At 58.9% G+C, this 13,952-nt stretch overlaps 1 protein-coding gene across 1 annotated transcript; it reads left to right on the forward strand.

The window, feature by feature from the left end:
• The first annotated feature begins 284 nt into the window (after positions 1–284).
• PRODH (proline dehydrogenase 1) lies at positions 285–10,858 on the forward strand. The gene is made up of 14 exons (XM_071762966.1): positions 285–626; positions 1,169–1,377; positions 5,447–5,481; positions 5,816–5,965; positions 6,109–6,173; positions 6,583–6,699; positions 6,851–6,930; positions 7,176–7,257; positions 7,502–7,594; positions 7,702–7,848; positions 8,015–8,190; positions 8,282–8,380; positions 8,768–8,856; positions 9,876–10,858. Exons 1-14 carry the CDS (start codon positions 315–317, stop codon positions 10,061–10,063), a joined length of 1,842 nt encoding a protein of 613 aa, XP_071619067.1. The 5' UTR covers positions 285–314; the 3' UTR covers positions 10,064–10,858.
• The last annotated feature ends 3,094 nt before the right edge of the window (positions 10,859–13,952 follow it).

Raw genomic sequence — 13,952 nt, forward strand, 5'->3', positions numbered from 1 at the left:
CCCTTCCAAGCTCCAAGGGAAAGGCGTTTCCTTCAGTCACCGGGGGCTCCCCTCGGGCCACCCCTGTCCCTCTGTGCCCTCCTCGGGAGCGATGCACCCCCGGGAAGGGCTGCCCCAAGGGGATGCAAGGGAGAAGGCATCGGGCCGCGCCAGGCTGAGTGGTGCCGGTGCCGCGGCACGGCCGAGCAGGACCGGGCCGTGGGGAGGAGCGGCGGCCCCGCAGCCCGGGCGGGCGCGGCCAGGACGTGCCCGGGGCGGTGCCGGCCGGGCCCTACTTAAGGCGGCAGCGCGGGGCAGGAGGCCCCGCCGTGCCCATGGCTGCCCCGGGAGCAGCACGAACGCTCTGCTCCGCCGCCCGCCTGGGCGTCCCCCGCCGGTTCCGCTCCTCACCGGCCACAGCTCCCCGCGGGGCCGCCCCGTTGCCGGCTGCGGGCAGGGGGACCCGGCCGGTGCCGCCGCCTCCACCGCGGGGTGCGGAGCGGGAGTCGCCGCCGCCGCCGCCGCCCGCCGTGGATTTCGGGGACCCGCGGGAAGCGTTCCGCAGCAAGAGCAACGCCGAGCTGCTGCGGGGGCTGGTGGTGCTGGGGCTTTGCGCCGTCGGGCCGCTGGTGGAGCACAATCGGGAGGTGCGTGGAGGGCGGGGGGGGGGAGCTGCTGCTACGGGGAGGGTCCGGCTCCGGGGTGGCTGCCTGCTCCAGAGGGAATATCGGTCCCAAGCTGGGCGGGGGGAACCTGACCGCTTCGAGAATTGCCGGTCCCGGACGAGGGGGCCGGGGGGGGTTGCCCCTCAGGGGTGGGGATGTCCTAGGCAGGGGGGTGTCCCGGGGTTCTCCCGCTTCAGAGGGCGGCTGACCGCTTGGGGAATTGCCGGTTCCCGGCCCGTAGAGGGGCTACAGGCCCTGGGTCAGGGGGTCCGCTGCTTTGGGGGAGTGGAGCGGGAGTGCCAGACAAGCCCGGGGGGGCTGCTCACTCAGCGGGATGACGCTCCAGAAACAGCGGTTCTGGGCGGTGCGGATCCCGCTCCGGTGGATGCCCCTTCCAGGGTGAATACCGGTCTGACCGCTGCGAGATTGCCAGTCCGGGACCGGAGCGGAGGAGTCCGCACTGGGGGGCTCCGCTGCGGGCCAAGTGCCGGCCTGCGGGACGCTGAATCGCCTTCATCCCGCAGCTAATGCGGCTGTGCCAGCGGGTGCTGGGGCAGGCGCTGTTCGAGCGGCTGATGAAGATGACATTCTACGGGCAGTTCGTGGCCGGGGAAGACCAGGAGGCCATCAAACCGCTCATCCGGCGCAACCAGGCCTTCGGCGTGGGTGCCGTGCTGGACTACAGCGTGGAGGAGGATTTGAGCGCCGAGGAGGCCGAGCGCAAGGAGCTGGAGTGAGTGTGGGACCGGAGTGTGTGCGGGGCCGGCGGGGCGGGTTGGGGGGGGGGGCGGGCGCGGTACTTGGCCGCTCCTCTATTGGCTGTGCCCGCCCATCCCCCCACTCCCATTGGCTGGAGCTGCCGTGCGTCACGGCCACGCCCCCTCGGGCCCCCTCCCCGCCCGCTGCCACCGACCCCTCCCAGGGCCGCTCCCCCTCCTCCGCATCCGCCCCCAGCGTACACAGAAGGGCTGCCCCCCGGTTCTGCCCTCCTCCCCTTTCCCTTTCCCTCTGGCGTGCTGCCCCTCTCCCCTCCCTTCCCAGTCCCACTTCCCCCTGTGGTGATGCCCCCTCCCCATCCCATTTTGCCTCTCCACCCACTGGTTTGCTTCCCACTTCTACCATCAATGTGGTACTGTTCCGCCTGCATCCTCCTGCAGAAATTCCCCCTTTACTTTGGGGTGCTGCCTCCCCTTGTCCTCCCCCTATCCACTGAAATGCTGCTCCCACATCACCCCCTCCGATAATGCTGCCCCCTCCACTCCCATCCCCCCACCATTCCCACGGGGTACTGCTGACCCCCAACACTTCCAAACCTCTCAAGTGGACGTAATGCCCACCCCCGGCCAGACCGCATCCTCTTCTCACACTGTTCCCCCCCCCAGGGCTGCCTTCCCTGCCTCCCACCCCTTGCCATGGGTAGCCCAAAGCTACCGGGAACTTCGAGCTCCAGTTCCCGGCAGATCCGTTCGCTGATCGATGGGTGCCACTACAGTGGGCGGTGGCACCCCAGGATGGGTGGTGTGTCCCCCACCCAGGACAAAGATGGTCCTGCTGGAGAGCACGGGCTGAGGGGGTCGTGGTGGCTCCGGGCAAAGCTGCGACAGCCCCGTGTCCCCATTCACAGCTGGGACCACCAGCCACGGCCACACGCTTGTCAGGCAGTGTGAATAACAGAGGGGAAAGGGATTTTGGGGTGATTGGACAGTGGGTCTGAGGGTCTATGCGGCGAAGCGGCTGCTGCGCTGGGCTCCTCTCAGCCTTATCTCCCCCCCGCACCCGGGCGCTGTTTTTCAGGGCCCCCGCTTGCCGTGGCGGGTGGCACCACCCTGTGGCATGAAGGTCCAAGAGCAGTGCTGGTGTAGGAACTTCGCCGGGGGTGGGAACAGGGCTGTGGCCACCCCCACCACTGCAGATGGAGCTGCAAACTGTTTTTTCCTTTGTTTTTGCTTTTATATGAAAGCGATGTTTTGGGAGCAGCTGGTTTCTTTCCCGGGCGATGTGGCTGTGGTCCAGCATTTTGCTCAGGTATCTCTGTGAGGTTGAGTTGGACCCTGGTGTGACCCAGGGATCTGGCATCACTGCCTGTCCTGCTCTGGCTGTGCCTCTGCCAAGCCCTTCCCAGTGGCTGACCACCGAGGGCTGGCTGCTGCAGGCAGGCTCTGCCTGCACTTCTGTCCTGCCTGCTGTGCTGGTGCTTTGTGAGCTGTCTGGGCTGTGCTGGTCCCCCCAGTACAGATTTGGGGGTCCCATGTGTGGGACTGCTTGCTAATCTCCTCCCCTGGGAGAGCTCAGCAAAGCCATGCACCAGACCCTGTGTCTTCCCATGTTGTCCCCCACTGTTACGATCACCCACCCTGCCCAAGTCCCAGCAGGATTTGCTCAAAAAAATGGGAGAGGGAAATGCCATCCTGGCAGTCTCAGGGAGTGAGAATAGGGATGGAATCAGAGGGGCTGTGCTGGGCTCTGGCCCATGCCAAGCACTGCTCCAGCTCATTCAGGGACAAACTCCCAAACTGCTTGTGTTTCTGCTGGGGATGGGGCTCAGCTGGGCTGTGCAAGGTTGGGAGGGGTGAGTGGCCCCAGTCTGGTGGCTGCTGGGCTTGGGAGCTGCTTCCCCCCCTCCTCTCAGCACTTCAGGGCTGTTCCCTGCTGCCAGTTGGGAAGCAGAGGTACAGATGAGATGCAGCCACTGAGTTTTTGGCCTCCTAATGCAATCTTTGGGTTATAACAACCCCATGTAACACTCCAGGCTTGGGCAGAGTGGCTGGGAAGCAGAAAAGGACCTGGGAGTGTTGGTCAGCAGTGTCTGAGTATGAGCCAGTGTGTGCCTAGGTGGCCAAGAAGGCCACCAGCATCCTGAACAGCACCTGAACTTCCTTCCTCTAGAGGTTCCTTGTGTGAGCACCTGATATCTGTGTGGGGTTACAAACCAGCCTGGCCAATCCACCTCCCAGAGCCACCTCCTTCCCTTCTGCCTCTGCTCCCAGTGCCACTGCCTGCTCCTGCTATGGGTCCCCAAGGTCACAGGGGGTTGCTGCTTGGCTTGGAGCTGTGCAAGGAAGTCCTGCGTAGTCCTGGGCTGGGGTGTCCTAGTAGATTATGCATGGAACAGACTTGAAGGACTCTTCCTCCCTGCAGGGTTTTAAGCACCACCCATAGTTCCAATTTGGGCTCCATGTGACCATGAGTTTTGCTGTGGATGTGGTCATTCAGTGACAGCTTCTCTCTGGGGTTTTTCCTCTGCCAGACCCAGCAGCTGATGAGCCAAGCAAATAACACTGTGCTCATGGCATTCTCAGGGAACCTCGATGGCAACGTGGATTCTTTCCTGCTTATTTCTGCCAGGGCAACCTTTGTGCTTCCCCTGAGACAGTTTATTTGAGCCTGATCAAAAACTTACTGAAAGCCCAAGACTGCTGCATCAGCTGGATTGCCCTGCCCAGCCAGCCCATGGGCTGCATCAAGTCTTCCTAACCAACTTCACAGCACTTGGTGACACCTGGTTGGTGTCAGCTTTGGGTGAGGGTGAGCCACCAGGTCCTAAGCATGCCTGGCACGTGGCTCCTTTCTGGCTACAGCTTGCCAGAAGCTTTTAGGCAGTGCCTGGAGACATGTCCTGCTCTCAGTTTGCAGAAGGGATGACAGGTACAACCTGGGTTAAGAGACACTTGATTAGTGTAGGAATGTCTTTGCTGGCCAAGAAAGCAGGTGATGTTCAGGAAGAGCTGTTCCTTCAACTGGAACCAACCTCCATATTTTGCTAGATGTGGAAGAATAAAGCGAGTACCATGACACTGCTTTGAGTGCCCCTCAGGAGGAAGGGCTTGGTGCAGTCATGCAGCAGGAATGCTGCTGGAAAGGATATGTTTGTCTCCAGGAACTCGGAAGGCTTCCATTGCCAGGGTACTGTCTGCTAATTTAGTTGGGTTGGTGAGAAGAGGCTCTGCTCCCTGCCACTTGTCCCCAGCGTCTCAGGTCTTGCATGGAAGGTCTGCCCTGAGCTTCAGAGCTGTCCTGCTCTGCTGTGGCTGAGACCTGCTGCAGGACCTGTCTCTCCTGCTGTTGTCCAGGGGCTGGCAATGTTCCTGGGTGAGAGCTGGGGTCTGCAGGCTGAATGTAGGGTGTCAGTGAGAAGGCTTAGCTGCTCAAGCTCACGTAGGACCTCGTTAATTGGCCAGCATCCCCCTGGGCTGTCAGAGCCCTCTTATCTCTGTGGCAAAGAGATTGGGTTCTCTGACATCCCAGGTCAGCTGGGTTGAAGCTGAGACCTTGCTTAGAAGCTGTTGGCTAACACCAGTGCTCAGCAGGATGGCTGAGCTGCAGCAGGTCATCCTGTGCTTCAGCAGCCCTGGCTCTGGAGAAACTCCTTGCTTCATGGTTGGTGCCTGCAGGGTTGGGAGGTGTTGGGTTGAGGTTTTGTGCCACCACAGTAAGGACCATGGGCTGGCATGGTTGGAGGTGGGGCAGCCAGCCCCAGCAGGGCTGACCTTGTCCCTCCCGTGGGATGAGCTGTGTCAGTCAAGCTCTGGACTCAAGCATGGAGAATCCTGAGTGTGCTGCTGAAGGGCCTCCTGGGAACACCTGCCTGGATGGTGAAACCACATCACCTTCCCCCAGGGGGCTTGGGGCATCTGAACTGTCAGCAGAGCTTGTGCTGAGCAGCGTCTGATCCATCAGTGATGGGATAGCAAGGGAGGAGCAGGGGCAGCACCAAAGGAGCCTTGGAGCTGCTCTGGCCACCAATGGGGGGTGCTGGGGGGGTTTGCTGACCTGGCCCTTATCTTCCCTGTTTCTCTTCTTAGCTCCTGCACCTCTGCAGCCGAGAAGGAGACGGGAGGTGAGTGACCCAGCCCCTCCTGCTGACAGGGCATAGTCTGAAGGTCCAACTGACCTGGGCACTGCAGCCCTGGTATGGGGGAAGGACCCTGCTCCCACAGCATCAAAACACAAGCAGGATGAGGAACATCTTGGTTCTCTGCCAACTGTGCTCCTCTGCCAAGGCTCAGCCTCTGCTGGGGCAGCAGAGCAGGCAGGGCAGGGTGCCTTGCAGCCCTGGGGGCTCTTTGAAGATCCAAGGTGGAGCCCCTCTGCACCCATGGCAGGAGCTCTCAGGGAGGCTTGTAGGAGCTTGGCAGGGCTGAGTAGCCCATCTCTATCCTCTCCCACCCCAGAAGCAGAGCAAAGGGAGAAGCAGTATCGAGTCCATCGGGGATTTGGGGATCGCCGTGGTGGGGTCATCAGCGCCCGCACGTATTTCTACGCTGATGAGGCCAAGTGTGACCAGCACATGGAGACTTTCCTCCGCTGCATCGATGCCTCAGGTAAGTGGTCTGTATGTCCTGAGCGGTGACAGTGCTCCATGCGTCCCTGAGCAATTTCAGGGGTCCTTCAGCCCACCAGTGTGGCTCAGGTACCTCCCCCAAGTGCCTTGTCAGGCGAGCTCTGGCTTTGTGGCTCCATCCAGGTGGCAGCTCAGAGGACGGCTTCTCAGCCATCAAGCTGACAGCGCTGGGCAGACCTCAGTTCCTGGTGAGTGTCAGGGCTGTGACCAGGGCAAGTGGGTCACAGTCAAAGCCATGGATGATGTGTCTCAGGGGGCAGGTGCTTTGGGGTGCCAGGCTTGCTGCAGTGGCATCTCTATTGACAGCAGGGAGCAGTGGGCACCAATAAGTTATCCCCTCTCTTCCTGGAGGCCACCCTGGAGTCTCTGCCTCAACTTTTGGGGACACTTAAAGATTGCAGAAACTTAGAGATCCCAATATGAGCATGTAGGGCATCCCTACTGCTAGGTTTGGCCCCTGCTTGTCCTAGGTGTTCCCTGCTACAGGGTCAGGGTCTGCCTCAGTCTGGGCACAATCCTTGAAAGCTCCCACCACAGGAGGCTCCAAGCCTGCTGGGCTCCAGCCCAGGTGTCTCACCTCGAGCTCTGTCCCCACAGATGCAGTTCTCTGAGGTGCTGGTGAAGTGGAGGAGGTTCTTCCACCAAATGGCTGCAGAGCAGGGACAGGCTGGGCGTACAGCTCTGGAGGTGAAGTTGGAGGTGGAGAAGCTGCAGGTGAGGCGAGTGATGGCCAAGGGAGGCTGTGAAGGGAATGCACTCCTGGAGGTGTCTGGTGGCCATAGAGGTCCCCAGGCAGCTCTTACCTGTTACACCTCTGAGCCTGGAACAGTGTAGCCCCTTGCACTGATGCTCTTTTTGGTGGCAGGAGGCCCTGGCCAACCTTGGCATCGTGACCAAAGCAGAGAGCCAGGACTGGTTCACGGGCAAGAACTTGGGCATGAGCGGGTAAGCTGGGGTGCTGTGGGATGGGTACACCAGGGGACTTTGTCCTCATTCATAGGGCAGTTGCATGGGGAGGTCTCCAGAAGTCAGCATGGTCAGCACAAGAAGTGATGAAGTTTGTGTAGAGATGACAAGATGGGTCAAGTTGGCATGTGCTGTAGACCTGGCTTGCTGGTGGGGGTCAGGACCTGGTAGAGACCTCCCTGTCCCTGCAAGACACCAGCATGGACCTAGCTCTCTGCTCCCAGCACTGTGGACCTGCTGGACTGGAACAGCCTGATTGATAGCCGTACTAAGCTCTCCAAGCTGCTGCTCGTACCCAACATGAAGGTGGGTACCCATCTCTTCCACCCCTAGAGTGACCTTGCTTGGAGGGCACTGCCAGTGCCAGGCAGCCTGTTCCTGTCCTCTGTTCTGGTCCTCTGCTTCTCCTCCAAGTTTCATGTGCCACAAGGACTCATCCCTCTGGGACGTTTGCTTTCTCCATGCCCTTGGCCACCATCAAGGGCCTCCCTGGTGCAGGTTTCTGTCTCCCATGGGCAGGGCAGGGTGCCATCAGCTGTTCTCATTTCAGACTGGGCAGCTTGAGCCTCTTCTCTCACGCTTCACCGAGGAGGAGGATCTGCAGATGAAGCGGATGCTGCAGCGCATGGATGTCCTTGCCAAGGTCAGGGGGTGCTGGGGCTGGGCACAAGTGTTACCACAGAGAGGGAAGGAGGGTGCCCCCCCCAGACCAACCTGAATGTCGTTCACATCCCACCCCACCCCCCCCAGAGAGCCTCAGAGAAGGGTGTGAGGCTGATGGTGGATGCAGAGCAGAGCTACTTCCAGCCAGCCATCAGCCGCCTCACCCTGGAGATGCAGCGCCGCTTCAACAGGGACCAAGCCATCATCTTCAACACCTACCAGTGCTACCTGAAGGTGAGGGCTGGCTGGAAGAACCTGATGGAGCAGCTGGATGGAGGCCTCTGCTCCTGAAGCCACTGTGATGTGATGGCACAGCTCTAGGGCTGACTGCCTGAAAAGGTGCAGGGCAGATGTGCCGCTGGTGCCATGACCTTGTGCCGTCTCCTCCAACCCATTCCAGGAGGCTTATGACAATGTGACTGTGGATGTGGAGCTGTCACGCCGGGAGGGCTGGCACTTTGGCACCAAGCTGGTCCGAGGTGCCTACATGGAACAGGAGCGGGAGAGGGCAGCCCAGATTGGCTATGAGGATCCCATCAACCCCACCTATGAGAAGACCAATGAGATGTACCACAGGTAGAGGACAGATCCAGCCACGCTCCTCCCTCCCACTCCACTGCACATGGGGTTGAGTGGCCTCACCATGCAGCCCTGTACTGTCCTACAGGTGCCTGGACTATATCCTGGAGGAGATCAAGCACAGCCAGAAAGCCAGCGTGATGGTGGCATCTCACAATGAGGACACAGTGAAGTTCACCCTGTGCAGGTAGGCACTGGGGAGGTGGTGTGATCAGGACTGGATGCTTGAGGAGGTGGGGACACATCTGGGCCGTGAGAAAATGTGCTGTGGCTTGTCAAGTCCCTGCACTCACCCATGGGAGAGCTCCCATCTGGTTCTCAGGGCTTTGGTTGGGGCTTGGAGATGGGGTGCAGCACAATAGCACACGGTGGCTGCAAAGCTGGCCCCAGAGGCCAGCCTAAAGGCTGTTTTAAAAACAAACCCTTCACGTCCTCACATCCCTGTATCCATCTGGGACATGGTTAAAGCCCTGTTCTCATCCTCAGAGATGATCCTCACTCCTCTGGTGGGATGCACTGCCCCTGTGTGCTCCCCTGTCTCCACTCTTCCCTAATGCTGAGGCTTGGCTTGCAGGATGATGGAACTTGGGATCCATCCCTCAGAGAAGAAGGTGTACTTTGGGCAGCTGCTGGGCATGTGTGACCAGATCACCTTCCCTCTGGGTAAGTATGGGGAGCAGGGAGCCATTTGGCAGACCCTGGTGTCTCCCTGAGCAGTGGCTGTGGGGTCTGAAGGATGGGCAGAGCCAGGCCATGGGTCAGGCAGAGCAGGACTGGCTGAGGATGGGGCCTTGCTACCTCTTCCCCGGCTGTGTTGAGGTCTGCATCCCCTGCTTAGGGCTGGGGAAGATGAAGAATCGCATCTGTCTCCTGAAGATCATGATGGCTTCTTTGGCCTAGGATCTGAGATAGGGCTGTTCCTAGATGGGGCAGAGACAGGTCCTGAACACAGAAAACCCCGCTTGTACCTCCTTGGTCTGGGAGTATTGCTTTGCTTCTCTGGAGGTGCACACCAAGCCTTGTATGTCACCAGGCTGTTGTGTGGCTTTGTCCCCTCCTCTGCTGGTGGCCCGGGCAGAAGAGCAGAGCTCCCAGGGCCCCAGGCAGAGGGACATGCAAGGGTTCAGGTAGCCCAGCTCATGTCAGGGATGGATATCTCTGCCTACACCAGTGTCCAGAGCAGAGACCCAAGGACAGGAGATCTGCAGGAAGCAGACAAGGCAGTTGTCTGTGGTGGTGGGTGCTGCTCTGTCCTGGAGTTCCCCTCACAAGCTGGGTTTGGCTGTCTGTCCACAACCTCCTCTGGTCATGCTGGAAAAATGTGTTAACATGATGTTTCTGGTTGAATGCTTCTTGAATTGGCCCAGCCCTGGCTGCCGACATTCCCAGGGCTCTCAGTGACCTCAGCTTGCTCCTACTCAGCATGTTCTCAAGCTCCCGGTGCTGAGCCAGGAGAAGGATGTGCCACCCCACCCCCTCCATAGTGCCACCCAATCCCCTCCACAGTGCCACCACAGCCTCTGGCCCTCAGCCCTCCTGCCTCCATCCCTGGCTCCATTGGCACAGCCCAGGGCCATGACAGACCTGGGGGTCACCAAGGTGTTCCCCCACTCTTTTTGCTCCGCTTCTTTTCTGTTTTCCCTCTTCCCTGGCACTTCTCTGATCAGTCTCTCTCCACCCAGGCCAGGCTGGTTTTCCTGTCTACAAGTACGTGCCCTACGGCCCAGTGAATGAAGTACTGCCCTACCTGTCCCGGCGGGCCCAGGAGAACCGGGGCTTCATGCAGAGGGCGACCCGGGAGCGGGACCTGCTCTGGAGGGAGATGAAGAGGCGGCTCCTCTCTGGCAGCATCTTCAGCCCCAGCCACTGACCCCAAGCCTGGCTCCCAGCCCGGGGCTCCTGTGCCTTCACCCAGAACCACTGTTGCCTTTCCCTGTCCTTGTTCTGCTGCACTTTCCCGACCTCCCCCATCCCCATTCACACACACCCCCCCCGGCGCCCTTTGCCCTGGGAGAGGACGTGTCCTCCTTGTTGTTTGAACCTTCTGGAGATGACTGCTGTAGGTTTGTCCCAGAGCTCACCCTGCCCCCCCAGGGGTGTCTTTCTGGGCTAACCCAGGGGCTCTTGAGGTGTGCTTGCCCTGGGTTTGTCTCAGGGGAGATGCTGGGTTTCCCCTGCCAGCCCCCTCCATCTCCATGATTGCAGGTCTGCACAGGGAGTTTTGGCCACCCTTAATTGAGGACAGACTGGGGGGCTTGGGGACAACCTCCTCCAGCTTTGGCCATGCTGGGGCTTGGTCTCTTCCAGCTCCATTCCAAAGCAGAGGCTTCACAGTGAGCTGTGAAGGATCCCTAGGCAGGGGCAGGATCCATCCCCACTGCCTGTCCCAGGGCCCCCACTGCTCACCAATTCTGCACAGAGCAGGGCAGGACCAGGCTTTCTCCCACCCCACCAGGCTTAGCAGAGCCTGGGGTTGTCCACCCTAGGGCAGGAGGGGTATGGGGAGCTGGCTGGCCTCATCCCCACCCTGTTCCTACCCATGGTCCCCAGTTCCCATGCTGGACTAGGAGTGGTGACTACGTTGGAGCAGCAGCAGCCGGACCACGGCTCTCCCAGACACTGGATTTGCATAGAATGTTGATGATTAAATGGTAACTGTTCTTGCTACAGTCTCACTGTTGAGTTACTGGGCAGTTGCCCATCCCTTGGCTCCTTTGCTGCCCTGAGATCCAGGGGCTGGGCAGGGGGGTGTTAGTGCCAGCTCCCAGGCCCCTCCATCTGCACATGCTGGCCTGAGACAGGGCTTGGGGAACAGAACCAGAGTGCACCAAGTGAGGCCAAACTTCCCAGGCCTGGGAATGGGCAATCTGTGGGTCTGGGATGAGCGCAGAGGGAGATGGGAGCCCTGGAGCATCCTCAGCTGCCCCCAGCACCCTGCTGCCCACAGAAGGTGTGGGGCAGCTAGGGGAGAGGCTCTCCCCCCCACACTCCAGGGTGTGTTCTGGGGGGTGTGCACTGTGCAGGCTTTCCCTGCTTCAAATGAGGGGCAGTTTCTCTTGGGCTCATTTTGGGCTCTAAAGGACCATGAGCATCTCTGGGCTTCCCTGCTTGGCAGCTGCAGCAGTGTCACCTTTGTCCCTGGGTTGTTCCCTCTGCTTCTGGCAGCCCACCCAAGCCAAAGGGATCAAGTTTCATCACCTGAAGGGGGTCCAGGAAAGCTGGGAAGGGACTGGTGGGGTGGGAGAAAGCCTGATCCTGCTCTGCTCTGTGCAGAACTGGTGAGCAGTGGGTGCCCTGGGACAGGCAGTGGGGTTGGATCACCTGCTGCAAGCTTCTACAAAGCCCCCCAAGGCTCCAGACTGTTGCAGGAGCAGATGTGATTTCCATGCCAGCAGTTTCATGTATCTGTACACAGCTCTTCCTGAGCCCCCTTTCTGGAGTTAACTCCAGCCCTCCCCAGTCCCCTTTCCAGGAAAGAAAGGACTTCTGCAGCTCTGCAGAGGCTGTGTGTAGGGTCAGGGCGCAGGACCCTGCGTCCTGCCTAACCCTTGCCCAAGTTTCAAGCAATCTTTATGCTCAGCCAAAAACCAGTAGCCACTTCTTTTATTTCTGAATGCAGTGACCCAACGTGACCTTCCCCATATCTCCAGCTTCCCCTCTCCACCCTGCTCAGGGTCAGTGGTCGCTGCTGGAAGCTTTCTGCTTTCTGCTTGTCCCCAGGGACGGGGTGGCCAGGGGTGGTGATGGGTGTTGAGAGCACTGGTGTGCAGAGCTGCTGGCTGCAAGGGGAGCTGCCAGGGGAGAGATGCTGCTGGAGCAGGATCTTGGCAGTGACCATCTCTGCAGCCTTGCACTTAAATGCCTGAGCAGAGGCTTCTTGCAAGGAGCAGAGCCTGGCTGTGTTCCAGCAGAATGGGGACCAGTACTTCATACTGTGACTCCTTGCTGTAGCTCCTACCTGCTGAAAAAGCCACGGGGATTTCTGAACCATCCACAAAACAGCATGGTTTTTTCCCTTAGTTTTTTGTTCAGAAATATTGTAGTGCTGGGTTTCTTTTTCCTCTGATGTTTTCCAAAGCACAGCTCAACAGGAGGCAAGCACCTGGCGGGGCATTCCAGCCTGAAGTCTGAAAAAGTAACTGCAAACAGTGTTGGAATGGAAAGCATCAAGCTGGCACGGCCAACAGCCTTGCTGGCACCAGAGGGGGAGGGAGGGTTGTGGCTGATACCCCTGGAACTTGTGGTCCCCCAGCACCAGCCAGGCCATGCCATGCCCCAAAGCACCACAAATCTCCCCTCCCTCTGCCTCCTCCCTGCAGCATCCTCATTCTCCAGACTGTGGCTACCAGGCAGTGAGGGACCATCTGAGGGACCATCTTATCTCCCAGCCCAGGTCCTGCTTTGGTGGTGGGTTAGACCCAGTAAAAATGGAGCATCCCAGGATATGATGCTGGAGTAAAGAGGAGATGGCTATGGAAGGAAAGCAAACAGCCAAAAAGCCAGTGCACCCTTGGATAAAGCAGCAGTGTGAGGAAGGTGGTGGTGGTGCCAGCCTCCCCTGGCTCATCAGGAGCAGGCAGAAGAGCACCAGGCACCCTTGGTACAGCAGGAGGTGATGGAGAGAGCAGATACAAAGAGAATCCTGGTTATGGAAGCAGCTAGAGCAAGGCTGAAGATCCAGGTGGGCACAGCTGCGGGGAATGGGGACAGGACCCTAAGCCCAGCTTCCTACTTTAACTTTGGAGTTAACCCCTCCCCATCCCACCTTCCCAGACAGCAAGGGATGCTGGGCTCAGCCTGGGGCTCAGGGTCACCCTGAGGGTGCTCCTTCTGCCCCAGCACAGCCAGGCCAACACGGTCCTAGCATTCCTGCCCCAGCCTTGGAGGCCACCCATGTGTTTCAGGGCACCCTCCAGCCAGGTCCTGTGAGCAGGATGGGGTGGGCAGGGCCTTTCTTTTCCCCCCACAGATCTGTAAGTAAACAGGTTTTCCTATTAGTAAATTCCTTTGAAGTGCAGTACATTTCACTTCCTGCCAGAAGACCAGAAACCTGTCATCTTTTGGTAAGACTCTTGCTGATCCCTGTCCTTCATTGCATGAGGCAGAGAGCCCCAGCAGCCACGACAGAGATCTGAGCATCCAATTGCCTTCTCTGCTCCAGGTGGTGGCTGGTGCCTTGTTGCATGAACTTGAGCCAAGGTATTTAAGATTTGCCTTTCAGAGGTTTTCCACAGTTTTGAAATTAGGTAATGTCTTCCTCATTTGTTTCAACACTGATAAAATTAAGAGTATCTTATTTGCCCCATACTGGTGGTGGTCTAACCCAGCAGGGATCATAGAATCATAGAATGTTAGGTGTTGGAAAGGACCTCTCTAGAGACCATCTGGTCCAACCCTACTGCCACAGCAGGATCACCCAGGGCAGGACACACAGGAACACATCTGTGCAGGTTTGGAAATTCTCCAGAAGAGACTCCACAACCTCTCTGGGCAGCCTGTGCCAGGGCTCCCTTCACCCTCACAGTAAAGCAGTTTCTCGTTATGTTGAGGTGAGATATCTATGTTCTATCTCAAACCCATTATTCATTGGCCTGCTACTGGGCACCACTGAAAAGAGATTGGCCCCTTCCACTTGACATCCACTCTCAGATATTGATGGACATTCAGAAGATCCCCTCTCAGCCTTCTCTTCTCAAGGATGAGAAGATCTCTCAGCCCCAGATCTCTCAATCTTTCTTCACAGGAGAGATGCTCGAGTC

Source organism: Heliangelus exortis, chromosome 19, assembly GCF_036169615.1.
Source record: "Heliangelus exortis chromosome 19, bHelExo1.hap1, whole genome shotgun sequence".
NCBI lineage: Eukaryota > Metazoa > Chordata > Aves > Apodiformes > Trochilidae > Heliangelus > Heliangelus exortis.

What these genes read in the sequence shown, in the direction of transcription:
- PRODH (XM_071762966.1), top strand. Translation starts at nt 315, where the DNA reads ATGGCTGCCCCGGGAGCAGCACGAACGCTCTGCTCCGCCGCCCGCCTG. An exon ending in CCGCTGCATCGATGCCTCAG is followed by an intron (nt 5,966 to 6,108) that starts GTAAGTGGTCTG and finishes GGCTCCATCCAG; the next exon opens with GTGGCAGCTCAGAGGACGGC. An exon ending in ACCAATGAGATGTACCACAG is followed by an intron (nt 8,191 to 8,281) that starts GTAGAGGACAGA and finishes ACTGTCCTACAG; the next exon opens with GTGCCTGGACTATATCCTGG.